General features: G+C 69.5%; 1 protein-coding gene across 8 annotated transcripts; it reads left to right on the forward strand.

Annotated features, from left to right (window-relative positions):
• The first annotated feature begins 970 nt into the window (after window positions 1–970).
• KAT5 (lysine acetyltransferase 5) lies at window positions 971–18,157 on the forward strand. Of its 8 annotated transcripts, none has more exons than XM_068923639.1 (14): window positions 971–1,119; window positions 1,219–1,285; window positions 2,051–2,119; window positions 2,346–2,482; window positions 3,838–4,011; window positions 5,345–5,425; window positions 6,616–6,690; window positions 8,626–8,877; window positions 13,438–13,527; window positions 13,617–13,757; window positions 14,798–14,886; window positions 16,021–16,180; window positions 17,190–17,271; window positions 17,924–18,157. In XM_068923639.1, exons 1-14 carry the CDS (start codon window positions 979–981, stop codon window positions 18,139–18,141), a joined length of 1,776 nt encoding a protein of 591 aa, XP_068779740.1. In that variant the 5' UTR covers window positions 971–978; the 3' UTR covers window positions 18,142–18,157. The 8 variants fall into 8 exon arrangements, with proteins under 8 accessions (XP_068779740.1, XP_068779744.1, XP_068779742.1 ...); XM_068923641.1 differs by having other exon boundaries at window positions 972–1,119; window positions 14,798–14,891; XM_068923640.1 differs by having other exon boundaries at window positions 977–1,116.
• Window positions 18,158–18,400: the final 243 nt, after the last annotated feature.

An 18,400-nucleotide genomic window follows, 5' to 3' on the forward strand; every position in this document is an offset into this window, starting at 1 on the left:
CGCCGCCCCACGTGACCCCCCGCTGCCGGGAAGGCCCCGCCCCCGGCCCCGCCCCCGGCCCGCTCCGCGTTCTGGCCCCGCCCCGTCCGGCCCCGCCCCTTCCGCCCCCTCCGCGCTCCGGCCCCGCCCCCATGCAAATGAGGGGGCGGGGCCGAGCGGCAGGGGCCGGCGGGCAGTTGCGGCCGGCGGAGGGAGGCGAAAAGAGGCGCAAAACCAGGCGGGGGGGGGGAACCCATAATGGGGGGGGGGGAACCCAAAAGGAGGGGGAACGGATGTGGGGGAACCGAAAACGGGGGGACCTATGGGGGGGACCCATAACGGGGGGGGGGACCCATAACGGGGGGGGACACATAACGGGGGACACATAACGGGGGGACCCATAACGGGGGGACCCATAACGGGGGGGGACCCATAACGGGGGGACCCATAATGGGGGGACACATAACGGGGGGACACATAACGGGGGGACACATAACGGGGGGGACCCATAACGGGGGGACCCATAATGGGGGGACCCATAACGGGGGGACACATAATGGGGGGGGACCCATAACGGGGGGACCCATAACGGCGTGGGACACATAACGGGGGGGGACCCATAACGGGGGGACCCATAATGGGGGGACCCATAACGGGGGGGGACCCATAACGGGGGGACCCATAACGGGGGGACACATAACGGGGGGACCCATAACGGGGGGACCCACAACGGGGGGGGACCCATAACGGGGGGACCCATAACGGCGTGGGACACATAACGGGGGGGACTCATAATGGGGGGGCCCATAACGGGGGGGACCCATTACGGGGGGACACATAACGGGGGGACCCATAATGGGGGGACACATAATGGGGGGACACATAATGGGGGGACCCATAACGGGGGGGGACCCATAGTGCGACCATAGAGTCTAGCGGGAGGACCGCGGGAAGGAGCGCCCGGCGAGCGAGCCCCACCCCCGGTCTCCCGCCGCGCGCATGCGCAGGCGCGGGGCGGGCGGCGAGCAAGCCGGAAGTGACGTCGGGGCGGGCAAGCGAGCGGAAGGCGGAAGCGCTGGGGCGGCGACCCGGAAGCGGTGCGCGGCGGGCCCCGGTTTGCGGCCGAGGATGGCGGAGGTGGTGAGCGGCGGCGGCGCGGGGCGGGGCGGGGCGGGGGCGGCGGAGGGGGGGGCGGCGGGACCCCGGGACCCCCCCGCCGTGACGCCGCGCCGCCCGCAGGGGGAGGTGTCCGAGGGCTGCCGCCTGCCCGTGCTGCGCCGCAACCAGGACAACGAGGATGAGTGGCGTGAGCGGGGGCGGGGCCGCCGCGCGAGGGGGCGGGGCCGCCGCGGGAGCGGGGCGCGGAAGGGCGGGGCCGGGCCGGGAGGGGAGTGGGCGGGGCCAGGCGGGGCACTGACGGGGCCGGGAGTGGGCGGGGCCGGGAGGGGAGTGGGCGGGGCCAGGCGGGGCAATCGCGGGGGCGTGGCCAGGAGGAAGGGTGGGAGGGGCCACCGCGCGGGGCGGGGGGACGACACGGAGGCCCAGCGGGGCGGAGGGGGCGTGGCCAGGAGGAGGAGTGGGCGGGGCTGCTGCGGGGCGGGGTGGGGCCAGGAGGAGGGGGCGGGGCCGGGCGGGGGAGCTGTCCCCCCTCCCCCGGGGTTCCCTATTTGGGGGGGGCAAGGGGATTTGGGGGGGGGCTCAGGGGGATTGGAGGGTCCCTGGGGGGGTTTTGGGGGCGTTTGGGGGATTTTGGGGACAGCGGGGGGGGGGACTTGAGACTGGGAGATATTTGGGGTCCCCCAGGGACGTTTTGGGGGGGGGGAAGGGAAATTTGGGAGAGGGGGTCTTGTGGGGGGGGTAATTGGGTAGGGGGGTGGCAATATCGGGGCGGGGGGAGCAACCTGCGTTGGCCTGAAGCGCTATTTCGGAGGGGGGAAAGGCAACCTTTGGGGTGGGGGGATTCGAGGGTGCCCCAATGAGGGGGTCACGGCCCGGGGGGCCCGGGGGAGGTGGGGGGGGGGAGGCGACCCCCTCTCCCCCCCTGCCGCCCCCTCCCCGCCGCCCCCCCCAGCGCTGGCCGAGATCCTGAGCGTGAAGGACATCAGCGGGCGCAAGCTCTTCTACGTCCACTACATCGACTGTGAGTTTTGGGGTGGGGGGGTGAACGCGGTGACACTGGGGGGGGACGGGGCCACCGAGGAGGGGACGGGGCCACCGCGGCGGGGACGGGGCCACCGAGGAGGGGACGGGGCCACCAAGAGGCCACGGGGCCCCCGAGAGCCTCGGGGCGAGAGCCGGGGCGACCGCAAGCCGGGCGGGCGGGCGTCCCGCCGCCGCGTCACCGCGTCCCCTCCCGCCGTCCCCAGTCAACAAGCGCCTGGACGAATGGGTCACCCACGACCGCCTGGACCTCAAGAAGATCCAGTTCCCCAAGAAGGAAGCCAAGACGCCCACCAAGAACGGCCTGCCCGGTTCCCGGCCCGGCTCGCCGGAGCGCGACGTGGTGAGGGGACGGGCGCCGCCGCTGGGGACGGCCCCGCCGCCGCTGGGGGTGGGGGGGGGACGCCCCCAGGTTGGGGGGGGTGGGCGGGTTCACTAGAGCTGTCGGGGACGTCCGACGGAGCCGGGAGAAGACACCTCGAGCCCCGGGGACGTTCTCGAAGTTGACTCGGGGACGAGTTCAGGGGCGCGTTTGGGGTCGGGGGACAGCGAGGACGTTCAGGGCACGTTCGGGGGACAGGAAGGCCACCTTGAGTGTCGGAAACGTCTGCGGGTCTAGAGAGGCCACGTAGATGAGTTGGGGACATCTAGAAGCTTTGGGGACACCTGCAGTCAGGGCCGTTTGTGGTCCTAGCGGGGACGCAGAGAGTTTAGGGACGCACGGAGCCCCGGGGACGTTTTTGCACCCGACGGTGACACCAGGAACCGTTGGGGACGCTTGGAGCTCCGCGGACGTCCCTTGCTCCTCGGTTGGGGGGACACCTAAAGCTGTTGGAGCTACTGGGAGCCGTTGGGGACGCTGGGAAGCGTAGGGGACGCAGGGCAGTCGCTGAGGACGGGGGAGCCAACAGGGACGTTGGGAGCCGCTGGGGACGTTGGGAGCCACTGGGGATGTTGGGAGTTGCTGGGGACGTTGGGAGTCGCTGGGGACGTTGGGAGCCACTGGGGACGTTGGGGGCCACTGGGGATGTTGGGAGCCAGTGGGGTCATTGGGAGCCACTGGGGACGTTAGGGGCCACTGGGGATGTTGGGAGCCAGTGGGGTCATTGGGAGCCACTGGGGACACCAGAGCTGTTGGGGACGCGGGAGCTGCTGCTTCCGGGGGAGCTACTGGGGACACTGGGAGCTGGTGGGAACACGGGAGCCAGTGGGCCTAGGCGAAGCGTTGGGGCCACCGGGAGCCATCGGGGGCCACCAGGAACCATCGGGGGCCACCGGGAGCCATCGGGGGCCACCAGGAACCATCGGGGGCCACTGGGAGCCATCAGGGGCCACCGGGAGCTGCTGGGGGCCACCAGGAACCATCGGGGCCATTGGAGGCACCGGGAAGCGTCGGGAACGCGGGAGCTCTCGGGGGACCGGGGAACCGCTGGGGCCACCGGGAGCCGCTGGGAGCCACCGGGAGCCGTGGGGGGACGCGGGGAGCATCGGGGACGAGGGACCGCCGGGGAGCCGGGACGCTTCGCTTTGCCGCGCCGGGAGGGCGGGAGGGGAAGCGGGTGGGAGGCTGCCGGCCGGCCCCGTTCCCCCGTCCCCCGCCCCCCGACCCCACGGCCCGGGCGGGTGCCAGCACCCACAGGGAGGGTGGAGGGTCCCTCACCGCCCCCCTTTCTGCTCCTCTTCCTCGCGCCGGCGCAGAGGAAGAGCCTGGACGCGGCGGCGCCGGCGGCTCCGGCCAGCGGCAAGAGCCTCCCGGTGCCGGTGCAGATCACGCTGCGCTTTAACCTGCCCAAGGAGAGGGAGCCCGGCCCCGGCCCCGGCGAGGCCGAACCGCCCCCGGCCCCCGGCCCCGGCCCCGGCCCGCGCCCCACGGTACCGCCCGCGCTGCTGGGGGGCGCTGGGAGCTGCTGGGAGCATGCTGGGGCCATGCTGGGAGGTGCTGGGGCCATGCTGGGAGCTGCTGGGACCATGCTGGGAGGTGCTGGGGCCATGCTGGGAGCTGCTGGGGCCATGCTGGGGCCGTGCTGGGAGGTGCTGGGAGCTGCTGAGAGCATGTTGAGAGGCACTGGGGCCATGCTAGGAAGCACTGGGAGGTGCTGGGAGGCACTGGGGCCATGCTGGGAGGTGCTGGGAGCATGGTGGGGCCGTGCTGGGAGGTGCTGGGGCCATGCTGGGAGGCGCTGGGAGCTGCTGGGGCCATGGTGGGAGGCACTGGAGCCATGCTGGGAAGCACTGGGAGGTGCTGGGAGGCACTGGGAGGTGCTGGGAGGCACTGGAGCCATGCTGGGAGGCACTGGGAGCATGCTGGGGCCGTGCTGGGAGGCGCTGGGGCCATGCTGGGAGGCACTGGTTGCTGCTGGGAGGCACTAGGGTCATGCTGGGAGCTGCTGGGAGCTGCTGGGAGCGTGCTGGAGCCATGCTGGGAGGTGCTGGGGCCGTGTGGGGGGGTGAGGGGCCCATGCTGGGAAGCACTGGTTGCTGCTGGGAGGTGCTGGGGACGTGCTGGAGGGCACTGGGAGCTGCTGGGAGGTGCTGGGGTTATGCTAGGAGGCACTGAGAGCTGCTGGGAGCATGCTGGGAGGCTCTGGGAGCTGCTGGGAGGCACTGGGAGGTGCTGTGGGCACGGTAGGGCCATCGTAAGGGGTGCTGGGAGGCACTGGGGCCATGCTGGGAGGTGCTGGGGGCATGCTGGGGAGCACTGGGAGCTACTGGGAAGTACTGAGAAGTACTAGGAGGCACTGGGGATCTGCTGGGAGGTACTGGGAAGTACTGGGGGGCGCTGGGAGCGTGATGGGGCCCTGTTAGGAAGCTCTTGGGTGATAGTGGGAGCACTGGGCTGATACTGGGAGGTACTGGGGTGAGACTGGGGGCTGCTGGGGGCAGGGTGTCTCCTGGGACAACACTCCCTCTCCCGGCTCTGCAGGGCGAGCAGGACTGGTTTGGACTGGTTTGGAGTGGGATGGAGTGGTTTAGAGTGGAATGGACTGGTTTGGAGTGGGATGGACTGGTTTAGACTGGGATGGACTGGGATGGACTGGGATGGGGTGGTGCAGAGCAGGTTAGATAGAGTGGGACGGGTCCTGACCGACCTGTGCTGGGCCATACTGGTATGTACTGGGCCACGCTGGTATGTGTTGGTGTGGAGGGGTGTGTACTGGTCCGGACTGGTGCGTACTGGTCCGGACTGGTGCGGGTGTCCCCGCAGAAGCGCAAGGCCGACGTCGTGTCCCCCGCGACGCCCGTCCCCGCCACCCCCGACACCTCGCAGGCCTCCGTCTTCCCCCAGGTGAGCCGCCCGCTGCCCCCCAGTAACCGCCCAGTACCACCCAGTAGCTGCCCAGTTCACCTAGTGGTGCCCCAGTAACCGCTGTGCCCCACTGGTGGGCTCCCAGTACCGTCCCAGTAACTTTTCAGCGTACCTGGTGATGTCATTGCTTCACTAGTAAAGCCCGAACCGCACCAGTAAGCTCCCAGTAGCACACCAGTACGCACCCAATTCAGCTGGTGATTTCCCAGTGTTCTTAGAGCCTCCCCGTTTGCCCCCCAGTCGCCCCCCAGTCGCCCCCAGTCTAACCACTGGCCTCCCAGTAACCAGCTGGTGCCCCCCAGTCTCCCCAGCAGCTTCCCAGTGCCCCCAGTAGCTGCTGGCGACCCCTTTCCCCTACACTGGGGGGTCCTTGGGGGTCCCGGGGGGGTCCCTGTGTCCCCTTGGGGGGGGGTCTGCACCCGGGGGGGGTCCCTGGGGGTCACTGTGTCCCCTTGGGGGGGGGGGTCTGCACCCGGGGGGGGTCCCTGGGGGTCCCTGTGTCCCCTTGGGGGGGGGGTCTGCACCCGGGGGGGGTTCCTGGGGGGGTCCCAGCACCTGGGGGAGGTCCCTGGGGGTCCCTGTGTCCCCTTGGGGGGGGGGTCTGCACCCGGGGGGGGTCCCTGGGGGGTCTCTGTGTCTCCTTGGGGGGGGGTCTGCACCCGGGGGGGGTCCCTGGGGGTCACTGTGTCCCCTTGGGGGGGGGTCTGCACCCGGGGGGGGTTCCGGGGGGATCCCTGTGTCTCCTTGTGGGGGGTCTACACCCGGGGGGGGTCCCTGGGGGTCCCTGTGTCTCCTTGGGGGGGGGGTCTACACCCGGGGGGGGGTCCCTGGGGGTCCCTGTGTCCCCTTGGGGGGGGGGTTCTGCACCCGGGGGGGGGTCCCTGGGGGTCCCTGTGTCCCCTTGGGGGGGGGGTTCTGCACCCGGGGGGGGATCTCTGGGGGTTCCTCTGTCTCCTTGGGGAGGGTCCTGGGGGGGGGTCTCATTACCCGGGGGGGTGGCGGGGGGTCCTGAGAGGTGCCAGCACCCAGGGTTGGGGCGGGGGGTCCCGCGGGGTGTCAGCACCCGAGAGGGTGGTGGGGGGGTCCCAGGGGGTGCCAGCACCCGGTGGGGGTGGTGGGGGGGTCCCGGGGGGGTGCCCGTGCCCCCTGACCCCCCCGGCCCCCCGCAGAACGGCTCCGCGCGCCGCGCCGTGGCCGCCCAGCCCGGGCGCAAGAGGAAGTCCAACTGCCTGGGGACCGACGAGGTGGGGACACGGGGGACACGGGGGGGGGGACACGGGGGGGACCGGCGAGGTGGGGACACGGGGGGGTACCGACAGGGGGGACCGACGAGGTGGGGGCACGGGGGGGGGACGCAGGAGGGACACGGAAGGGACACAGGGAGCATACGAGATGGACGAGGTGGGGACGTGGGGGGACACAGAGGACACGGGATGGGGACATGGCGAATGACGAGGTGGGGACACGGGGGGGGGGACGGGGGCACGGGAGCTGGGGACAGGGGAACGTGAGGAGGGACGTGGGGGACCGATGGGGGGGGTCGGGGTGGCAGGGGAACGTGGGAAGGGCGACGCGGGGGACAGGTGAGGTGGGGACACGAGGGTGAAATTGGGGACACAGAAGGGACATGGGGCATGGGAGGGGAGGGACGGGGGACGCAGGGGGGACACGGGGACAGGTGAGGTGGGGACAGGGTGAGACGGGGACGTGGGAGGGGGCACAGAGGGGACATGGGGGATAGGTGAGATGGGGACATGGGGACACGGGGGGACAGGGGAGGGGACGGAGAGGGGAGATAGAGCAGGTGGGGACACAGAGGGGACACAGAGGGGCCGGAGAGAGAGCGCAGACAGGGTGGGGACACAGGGGACAGGGAAGGGGACAGAGAAGGTGGTGACCCGCGGGGGGGGGGACACAGGAGGGGACGCAGACGAGGCGGGGACCCAGAGGGGACAGAGAAGGTGGGGACACAGATGGTGGGGGGGGGGGGACCTGTGCAGGGGACACAGGAGGGGACACCGGAGGGGACAGAGAAGGTGGAGAGCTGCAGGGGGGGGACCCAGAGGGGACATGGGGGAGGACAAGGACGAGGCGGGGACCCAGAGGGGACACCGGAGGGGACAGACGAGGGTGGAGACCCGCGTTGGGGGGACACGGGGAGGACAAGGACGAGGTGGGGACCCAGAGGGGACACCGGAGGGGACAGACGAGGGTGGAGACCCGCGTTGGGGGGACACGGGGGAGGACAAGGACGAGGTGGGGACCCGGAGGGGACACCGGAGGGGACAGACGAGGGTGTAGACCCGCGTTGGGGGGACACGGGGAGGATAAGGACGAGGTGGGGACCCAGAGGGGACACCGGAGGGGACAGACGAGGGTGGAGACCCGCGGTGGGGGGACACGGGGAGGACAAGGACGAGGCGGAGACCCAGAGGGGACACCGGAGGGGACAGACGAGGGTGGAGACCCACGGTGGGGGGACACGGGGAGGACAAGGACGAGGCAGGGACCCAGAGGGGACACCGGAGGGGACAGACGAGGGTGGAGACCCGCGGTGGGGGGACACGGGGAGGACAAGGACGAGGTGGGGACCCAGAGGGGACACCAGAGGGGACAGACGAGGGTGGAGACCCGCGGTGGGGGGACACGGGGAGGACAAGGACGAGGCGGGGACCCAGAGGGGACACCGGAGGGGACAGACGAGGGTGGAGACCCGCGGTGGGGGGACACGGGGAGGACAAGGACGAGGTGGGGACCCAGAGGGGACACCGGAGGGGACAGACGAGGGTGGAGACCTGCGTTGGGGGGACACGGGGAGGACAAGGACGAGGTGGGGACCCAGAGGGGACACCGGAGGGGACAGACGAGGGTGGAGACCCACGTTGGGGGGACACGGGGAGGACAAGGACGAGGCGGGGACCCAGAGGGGACACCGGAGGGGACAGATGAGGGTGGAGACCCGCGGTGGGGGGACACGGGGAGGACAAGGACGAGGCGGGGACCCGCTGGGAGGAGCCCAAACCGAGGAGGTCCCCAACCGCAGCAGAAAACACCCGGGAGGGAGCCCCCCAAACCCCCCAACCCCGGGGCGAGGAGGGGCAGTGGGGGGGGGGGGGGGGAGAAGCCGGGGCCGGGCGAGGAAGCGGGGGCGCCGACGGCGGCCGTGGCGCCCGCCGCAGGACTCGCAGGACTCCTCGGACGGCGCGCCGGCGGCGGCGCCCCGCATGACGGGCAGCCTGGTGTCGGACCGCAGCCACGACGACATCGTCACGCGCATGAAGAACATCGAGTGCATCGAGCTGGGCCGCCACCGCCTCAAGCCCTGGTACTTCGCGCCCTACCCGCACGAGCTCACCGCCCTGCCCGTCCTCTACCTCTGCGAGTTCTGCCTCAAGTACGGCCGCAGCCTGCGCTGCCTCCAGCGCCACCTGGTACGCGCTCCCCCCCGCCCGGGAAAATACCCGCTTCCCCCCCTCTCCCTGGGTGAACATCCCCCTGTGCGTACTCACTCGCCGGGGTGGATATCCGGCTCCTTGGGGGGACTAGTCGCCGTCCCAGGGTGGATACGCGCCGCTCTGGGATGGATATGTGTCCCTCCGGGGGGTTATCCGCCGCCCCGGGAAAATACCCGCTTCTCCCCCTCTCCCTGGGTGAATATGCCCCTGTGCGTACTCGCTCGCCGGGGTGGATATCTGGCTCCTTGGGGGGACTAGTCGCCGTCCCAGGGTGGATACGCACCGCTCTGGGATGGACACGTGTCCCTCCGGGGGGGATATCCGCCGCCCCGGGAAAATACCCGCTTCCCCCCCTCCTTCCGGGTGAATATGCCCCTGTGCGTACTCGCTCGCCGGGGTGGGTATCCGGCTCCTTGGGGGGACTAGTCGCCGTCCCAGGGTGGATATGTGCCGCTCTGGGATGGATACGTGTCCCTCCGGGGCGGATATCCGCCGCCCCGGGAAAATACCCGCTTCCCCCTCTCCCTGGGTGAATATGCCCCTGTGCGTACTCGCTCGCCGGGGTGGGTATCCGGCTCCTTGGGGGGACTAGTTGCCGTCCCAGGGTGGATACGCGCCGCTCTGGGATGGATACGTGTCCCTCCAGGGGGGATATCCGCCGCCCCGGGAAAATACCCGCTTCCCCCTCTCCCTGGGTGAATATGCCCCTGTGCGTACTCGCTCGCCGGGGTGGGTATCCGGCTCCTTGGGGGGACTAGTCGCCGTCCCAGGGTGGATACGCGCCGCTCTGGGATGGACACGTGTCCCTCCGGGGGGGATATCCGCCGCCCCGGGAAAATACCCGCTTCCCCCCCTCCTTCCGGGTGAATATGCCCCTGTGCGTACTCGCTCACCGGGGTGGGTATCCGGCTCCTTGGGGGGACTAGTCGCCGTCCCAGGGTGGATACGCGCCGCTCTGGGATGGATACGTGTCCCTCCGGGGGGGATATCCGCCGCCCCGGGAAAATACCCGCTTCCCCCCCTCCTTCCGGGTGAATATGCCCCTGTGCGTACTCGCTCGCCGGGGTGGGTATCCGGCTCCTTGGGGGGACTAGTCGCCGTCCCAGGGTGGATACGCGCCGCTCTGGGATGGACACGTGTCCCTCCGGGGGGGATATCCGCCGCCCCTGGGAAAATACCCGCTTCCCCCTCTCCCTGGGTGAATATGCCCCTGTGCGTACTCGCTCGCCGGGGTGGATATCCGGCTCCTTGGGGGGACTAGTCGCCGTCCCAGGGTGGATACGCGCCACTCTGGGATGGATACGTGTCCCTCCGGGGGGGATATCCGCCGCCCCGGGAAAATACCCGCTTCCCCCTCTCCCTGGGTGAATATGCCCCTGTGCGTACTCGCTCGCCGGGGTGGATATCCGGCTCCTTGGGGGGACTAGTCGCCGTCCCAGGGTGGATACGCGCCACTCTGGGATGGATACGTGTCCCTCCGGGGGGGATATCCGCCGCCCCGGGAAAATACCCGCTTCCCCCTCTCCCTGGGTGAATATGCCCCTGTGCGTACTCGCTCACCGGGGTGGGTATCCGGCTCCTTGGGGGGACTAGTCGCCGTCCCAGGGTGGATACGCGCCGCTCTGGGATGGATACGTGTCCCTCCGGGGGGGATATCCGCCGCCCCAGGAAAATACCCGCTTCCCCCCCTCCTTCCGGGTGAATATGCCCCTGTGCGTACTCGCTCGCCGGGGTGGGTATCCGGCTCCTTGGGGGGACTAGTCGCCGTCCCAGGGTGGATACGCGCCGCTCTGGGATGGATACGTGTCCCTCCGGGGGGGATATCCGCCGCCCCCGGGAAAATACCCGCTTCCCCCCCTCCTTCCGGGTGAATATGCCCCTGTGCATACTCGCTCGCCGGGGTGGGTATCCGGCTCCTTGGGGGGACTAGTCGCCGTCCCAGGGTGGATACGCGCCGCTCTGGGATGGACACGTGTCCCTCCGGGGGGGATATCCGCCGCCCCCGGGAAAATACCCGCTTCCCCCCCTCCTTCCGGGTGAATATGCCCCTGTGCGTACTCGCTCGCCGGGGTGGGTATCCGGCTCCTTGGGGGGACTAGTCGCCGTCCCAGGGTGGATACGCGCCGCTCTGGGATGGACACGTGTCCCTCCGGGGGGGATATCCGCCGCCCCGGGAAAATACCCGCTTCCCCCCCTCCTTCCGGGTGAATATGCCCCTGTGCGTACTCGCTCGCCGGGGTGGGTATCCGGCTCCTTGGGGGGACTAGTCGCCGTCCCAGGGTGGATACGCGCCGCTCTGGGATGGATACGTGTCCCTCCGGGGGGGATATCCGCCGCCCCGGGAAAATACCCGCTTCCCCCCCTCCTTCCGGGTGAATATGCCCCTGTGCGTACTCGCTCGCCGGGGTGGGTATCCGGCTCCTTGGGGGGACTAGTTGCCGTCCCAGGGTGGATACGCGCCGCTCTGGGATGGATACGTGTCCCTCCGGGGGGGATATCCGCCGCCCCCAGGAAAATACCCGCTTCCCCCTCTCCCTGGGTGAATATGCCCCTGTGCGTACTCGCTCGCCGGGGTGGATATCCGGCTCCTTGGGGGGACTAGTTGCCGTCCCAGGGTGGATACGCGCCGCTCTGGGATGGATACACACCCCTCCGGGATCTGCCCCCCCCGGGTAAATACTCAGTGCCCCAGGGTGGATATGCACCCGCTTGGGGTAAATGCCCACTGTCCCGGGGAGGATACACAGCTCCTGGGGTGAACATCCACTGTCCCAGGGTGGGTACGCACCGCTCTGGGATAGATACACACTCTTCCAGGGCGGATATCTGCCCGCCCCGGGTAAATACCCGCTGCCCCAGGGCAGATATCTATCCCCTAGGGTAAATATCTACCCCCCCTTGGCAGATACACAGCCTCTGGGGTGAATACCCACCCGCCAGGGGGGATATTTGTTTTTTGGGGTGAATACTCAGTGTCCCAGGGCGGATACGTGCCCCTCTGGGGCGGATATCCACCCTTCCCTGGGTAAATACCTACTGCCCTGGGGCGGATATGCACCTGCTTGGGGTAAATACCCACCGTCCTGGGGTGGGTACACAACTCCTGGGGTGAATACCCACCCGCCAGGGCAGATATCCGTCTCCTGGGGTGAATACCCACTGTCCCAGGGCGGGTACGCGCCTCTCCGGGGTGGATACGCACCCCCCTGGGGTAAATACCCACTGCCTCGGGGTGGATATGCACCGCCTAGGATAAATACCCACTGCCCTGGGGTGAATACTCACAGTGCCAGGGTAGATACACGCTTTTCTGGGGGAGATACGTGTTCTGCTGCGGTGGATATCCACCCCCCGGGTAAATACCCACTCCCCTGGGGCAGATATCCACCCCACTGGGGTAAATACCCACCCTCCAGGCTGGATATCCACCCCCCCGGGACAAATAACTGCCCCTCTGGGGCAAATGTCCCCCGCTTTGTGACAAACGTCCCTCACCCGGGGCTGAACGTGCTCTCTTCTGGGGTAAATACCCCCCCCCCCAGGGCAAATACCCCTCCCGCAGGTAAATACCCACCCACTGGGTCAAATACCCCCCTCCCCCCAGGTAAATACCCACCCGCTGGGGCAAATGCCTTCCCTCTTGGGGCATATTTTACCCCCGCGGGCAGTTATTTCCCACGTCCAGGCATGATATTCCCCCCCCCGCCGCAGCCACAATTTACCCCCCAAGCTCCAATTTACCCCCCCAGACCACAATTAACCCCCCCCGACCCCAATCCCCCCCTTAGGACCAGAATCCCCCCCCCCCGGACCACAACTCACCCCCCTTCCCCTCCCAGACCCCAATTCCTCCCCCAAGCTGCCAATTGCCCCCCTCGCAGAGCACATCCCCCCCCAGGACCACAACCCCCCCCCCCAAATCCCAATTTCCCCCCCATCCAGAGCACATTCCCCCCCCCAGGGCCACAATCCCCCCCCGGACCTCAATTCCCCCCCCAGGACCACAGCCCCCCCCCCCAAATCCCAATTTCCCCCCCTCCAGAGCACATTCCCCCCCCCAAGGACCACAATTCCCCCCTCCAAGGACCCCAATTCCTCCCCCCCAGGACCACAACCCCCCCCCCGACCCCAATTCCCCCCCCAGGACCATAACCCCCCCCAAATCCCCATTTCCCTCCCCTGCAGAGCACATCCCCCCTCCCAGAACCACCCCCCCCCAGACCTAAATTCCCCCTCCAGGACCACAACCCCCCACCCCAGATCCCAATTTTCCCCCCCTCGCAGAGCACATCCCCCCCCAGGGCCACGACCCCCCCCCCAAATCCCAATTCCCCCCCCTCCAGAGCACATTCCCCCCCCCGGACTACAATTTCCCCCCCCCAGACCCCAATTCCCCCCCCCCAGACCTCAACTCACCCCCCCCGGACCACATTTCTCCCCCTCCCAGAACCACAACCCCCCCCAGACCTCAATTCCACCCCCCCCAGGACCACAACCCCCCCCAGACCCCAACTCACCCCCCTTGCCCCCCCCCAGACCAAGTGTGACCTGCGGCACCCGCCGGGCAACGAGATCTACCGCAAAGGCACCATCTCCTTCTTCGAGATCGACGGGCGCAAGAACAAGGTGAGCGGCCCCCCGCCCACCCCGCCGCCCCCCCTCCCGCCGCCCCCCACCCCACTCAGCACCCCCCCCGGCACCCATGGGTGCCGCAGAGCTACTCGCAGAACCTGTGCCTGCTGGCCAAGTGCTTCCTGGACCACAAGACCCTCTACTACGACACGGACCCCTTCCTCTTCTACGTCATGACCGAGTACGACTGCAAGGGCTTCCACATCGTCGGCTACTTCTCCAAGGTGGGCCGGGGGGGGTCCTGGGGGGGTCTTGAGGGATGGGAGGGGGTCCCATGTGGGGCTTAAGGGGGTCTTGGGCGATGGGAAGAGTCCTGGGGGGGGTCTTGGGTGATGGGAGGGGGTCCCATGTGGGGCTTAAGGGGGTCTTGGGGGGTGGGAAGAGTCCTGGGGGGGGTCTTGGGTGATGGGAGGGGGTCCTGAGGGGATGGGAGGAGTCCCACAGGGGGCTTGGGGGGGTGTTGGGGGGTGGGAAGAGTCCTGGGGGGGGTCTTGAGGGCTGGGGGGGTCCAACAGGGGGTCCTGGGGGGGTGCTAGGGCCTGGGGGGGGGGTCCCACAGGGGGTCTTGGGGCAGGAGAGGAGACTGGGGGGGGTCTCGGGGTTTCTGGGGTGCAGGAAAGCAGACTGGGGGTGTCCCCGGGGGGTTTTGGGGCCCCCAGGGGGGAATTGGGCTCTGGGGGAGATATTGGGGTCCCCAAGGGAGTATTTGGGGTCCCTGGAGCACTATTTGGGGGTTCAGGGGGTATTTGGCATTCCTTGGGGGGGTATTTACCATCGCAGGGGGATATTAGGGTCCCAAAGGGGATCTTGGGGTTCCCGAGGGGGGCTTGGGAGTTCCTGGGGGAGGATTTGGGGGGGTTCAGGGGGTATTTGGGGTGCCTGGGTGGGGTATTCGCCATCCCAGGGGGACATTTGGGGTCCTCGAGGAGCTTTTGGGGTCCCCAAGGGTGGATTTTGGGGTTCCTGGGGGGGTATTTAGCATCCCAGGAGGATATTAGGGTCCCAAAGGGGATCTTGGGGTCCCCGAGGGGGGTTTGGGGGTTCCTGGGGGAGGATTTGGGGGGGTTCAGTGGGTATTTGGGATCCCTGGGTGGGGTATTTGCCATCCCGGGGGGATATTTGGGTTCCTCGAGGGAGTTTTGGGGTCCCTTGGGGGGAGGGGATATCTGCCATCCCGGGGGGCTGTCAGGGTCCCCAAGGGGATGGGGGGGTCGCCGAGGGGCTTGGGGGGTCCCCGGGGCGCCCGCTGACGCCGGGGGCGCAGGAGAAGGAGTCGACGGAGGACTACAACGTCGCCTGCATCCTCACGCTGCCGCCCTACCAGCGCCGCGGCTACGGCAAGCTGCTCATCGAGTTCAGTGAGCCCGGGGACCCCCCGAACCCCCCCCAAAACCTTCCGGGGACCCCAAACCACCCCAGGGAGCCCCAAAGCCCCTCCGGGGGTCCCCAAAACCCCCTGGCGGAGCCAAATCTCTCCAGGGAGCCCCAAAACTCCTCTGGGGTTCCCCAAAGCCCCCTCAGGGGGGCCCAAATCTCTCCAGAGAGCCCCCAAACCCCTCTGGGGGTCCCCAAAGCCCCCTCAGGGGGGCCCAAATCTCTCCAGGGAGCCCCCAAACCCCTCTGGGGGTCCCCAAAGCCCCCCCAGCGGGGCCCATATCTCTCCAGGGAGCCCCAAAACCCCTCTGGGGGTCCTTAAAGCCCCCCTGGGGGACCCAAATCTCTCCAGGGAGCCCCAAAGCCCCTCTGGGGGTCCCCAAAGCCCCCTGGGGGGGCCCAAATCTCTCCAGGGAGCCCCAAAGCCCCTCTGGGGGTCCCCAAAGCCCCCTGGGGGGGGCCGAATCTCTCCAGAGAGCCCCAAAACCCCTCTGGGGGTTCCTAAAGCCCCCCCAGTGGGGCCCATATCTCTCCAGGGAGCCCCAAAACCCCTCTGGGGGTCCCCAAAGCCCCCCCGGGGGACCCAAATCTCTCCAGGGAGCCCCAAAACTCCTCTGGGGGTCCCCAAAGACCCCTGGGGGGGGCAAATCTCTCCAGGGTGCCCCAAAGCCCCTCTGGGGGTCCCCAAAACCCCCTGGGGGGAGCCCAAACCTCTGCAAGGAGCCCCCAAACCCCTCTGGCAGTCCCCAAAGACCTCTTCTGGGAGCCCAAACCACCCCCAGGAGTCCCCCAAACCCTCTCTGGCTGCCCCCAAAGCCCCCCAGGGAGCCTCCAAACCTCTCTGATGCTCCCCAAAGCCCCCGGGGGGGCCCAAACCACCCCAGGGAGCCCCCCAAGCCCCTCTGGGAGCCCCCCAAGCCCCCTGCAGAGCCCCCAAACCCTCTCTGGGGACCCCCAAAGCCCTCTGAGAGCCCCCAAAGACCCCCCTGGGAGCCCCCAAAGCCCTCTGGGAGCCCCCAAAGCCCCCCCCAGGAGCCCCGGCAGGAGCCTGGGGGACCCCAAGGACCTTGGGGGACCCCACAAGCGCCCCCGCCCCTCTCCCCCCTGCCGCAGGCTACGAGCTCTCCAAGGTGGAGGGGAAGACGGGGACCCCCGAGAAGCCGCTCTCCGACCTGGGGCTGCTCTCGTACCGCAGCTACTGGTCCCAGACCATCCTGGAGATCCTCATGGGCCTCAAGGCCGAGGGCGGCGAGCGCCCCCAGATCACCATCAAGTGAGCCCCGCCCCCCCTCCGGCCCCGCCCCTTCCCTTTAGGCTCCGCCCCCCCTCCACACTGGAGACCCTCCCTGCGGGGAGGCTCAAGCCCCAGGCCCCCAGATTTGGCGAGTGCGCTCCGCCCCTCCCCCACCCTGGGCCCCGCCCCCCCCACGCGTGACCACGCCCCTTGTCCCACTGGCCCCACCCCCGACCTTCAGGCCCCACCCCTTCAGCCCTCTAGGCCCCGCCCCCATGGGGCTCAAGGCTGAGAGCATCCCTAGGCCACCACTGAGCGAGCCGAGCCCTGCCCCCAGGCCCCGCCCCTCCCCAGGCCCCGCCCCCTAGTTCCCAGTCCCCACCCCTGACCTTTAGGCTCCACCCCTTCAGTGCTCTAGGCCCCGCCCCCACCTGGAGACCCTTCGGGGGGGCGCAAGGCAAATGCCCCCAGGTCAACATGCAGTTTGCCCCGCCCCCACGCCTGACCACGCCCCCTAGTCCTCATACCCCGCCCCATCCTTTAGGCTCCACCCCCTCAGTGCTCTAGGCCCCGCCCCCATGGAGCTCAAGGCTAGGAGCATCCCTCAGCTGCCACTGAGTGAGCCAAGCCCTGTTCCTAGGCCCCGCCCCTTCTCTCAGGCCCCGCCCCATCCTTTATGCTCCACCCCCAGCCCCTTAGGCCCCACCCCCTGCCATCGGGCCCCGCCCCTTTTCTCCTGTAGGGCTGCAGCTACCTCAGTGCAGGGGCAGCTGCTAGATGGCCCCACCCCCACGCCTCAAGCCCCGCCCCCTGCCTGAGACCCCACCCCCTTGAGGGCCAGGCCACGCCCTCAGCCCTGCTCTTAAAGGGACACGATGGGGGAGGTTGAGGGGAGCTGGAGAAGCCTTGAGCGGGGCAGGTTTGGGGGGGGGGTCCCGGGGGTTTGGTGGGGCCCTGGGGGGGGGGTCCCGTGGGTGCCCCCAGCCCACGAGGGGCCCCGGGGGGGGTCCCATGGGTGCCTCACCCCCCCCAACCCCCCCCCCGGCAGCGAGATCAGCGAAATCACCAGCATCAAGAAGGAGGACGTGATCTCCACCCTGCAGTACCTCAACCTCATCAACTACTACAAGGTGCCCGGACGCCTGGGCCCCCGGCTCGGCGGGGCGGGGGGGGCACCCGGACGCCTGGGCCCCTGGGGGCGGGGGGACACCCGGACGCCTGGGCCCACGGAGGGGGTGGGGGACGCCCGGATACCTGGGCCCCTGGAAGGGGGGCACCCGGACGCCTGGGTCCTCTTGGAGGGGGGGCACCCGGACACCTGGGCCCCTGGGAGGGGGGGCACCCGGACGCCTGGGTCCTCTTGGAGGGGGGGCACCCGGACACCTGGGCCCCTGGGAGGGGGGACACCCGGACGCCTGGGTCCTCTTGGAGGGGGGGGGGCACCCAAATACTTCAGGTTGGGGGAGGTGGGAAGGAAAGTGGGTTTGGGGGAAGGGTCCCCGGATGCCTGGGCCCCTGGGGGAGGGGACACCCAGACACCTGGGCCCCTGGGAGGGGGACACCCGAATGTCTGGGCCCCTTCAGATGGGCAGGAGACACATCCGGACACCTGGGCCCCTGGGAGGGGGGACACCCGGACTCCTGGGCCCCTTGGGGCGGGAGAGGACACCCGGACACCCGGACCGGGGGGGAAAGCGGGGTTGGGGGAAGGGCCCCCGGACGCCTGGGCCCCCGGCGGAGGTGGCGGCGGGGGCGCGTGAGCCGGACGCCTGGGCCCCGCAGGGCCAGTACATCCTGACGCTGTCGGAGGACATCGTGGAGGGCCACGAGCGCGCCATGCTCAAGCGGGTGCTGCGCATCGACGCCAAGTGCCTCCACTTCACCCCCAAGGACTGGAGCAAGCGGGGCAAGTGGTGAGGCCCCGCCCCCTCGCCTGGCCCCGCCCCCTCCGGGGGAGGCCCCGCCCCCCCACGCTCGTTGCCGCTCCGCCCCGTAATTAAAACGCCGGACAGAGGACGCTGCTGCCTCCTGCTGCCTTTAATTGCGCCGGGTGGGCGGGGCTTTCGTGGGGCTCCGCCTCCTCTGTGTACTCTGGTGGGCGGGGCTCCTGGCAGCACCGCCCCCCGGTGGGTGGGGCCTCTCGGCAGTGCCCCACAGTAGCCCGGAGACCCCTTTGAGACCCCCCCCAACCTCCCCCTCCAGGGAGCCCCCCTGTAGCCCTCCCCAGACCCCAGAGCCCCCCCGGTCCCTCTAGAGCCC

Source organism: Struthio camelus, chromosome 35, assembly GCF_040807025.1.
Source record: "Struthio camelus isolate bStrCam1 chromosome 35, bStrCam1.hap1, whole genome shotgun sequence".
Taxonomy (NCBI): Eukaryota; Metazoa; Chordata; class Aves; order Struthioniformes; family Struthionidae; genus Struthio; species Struthio camelus.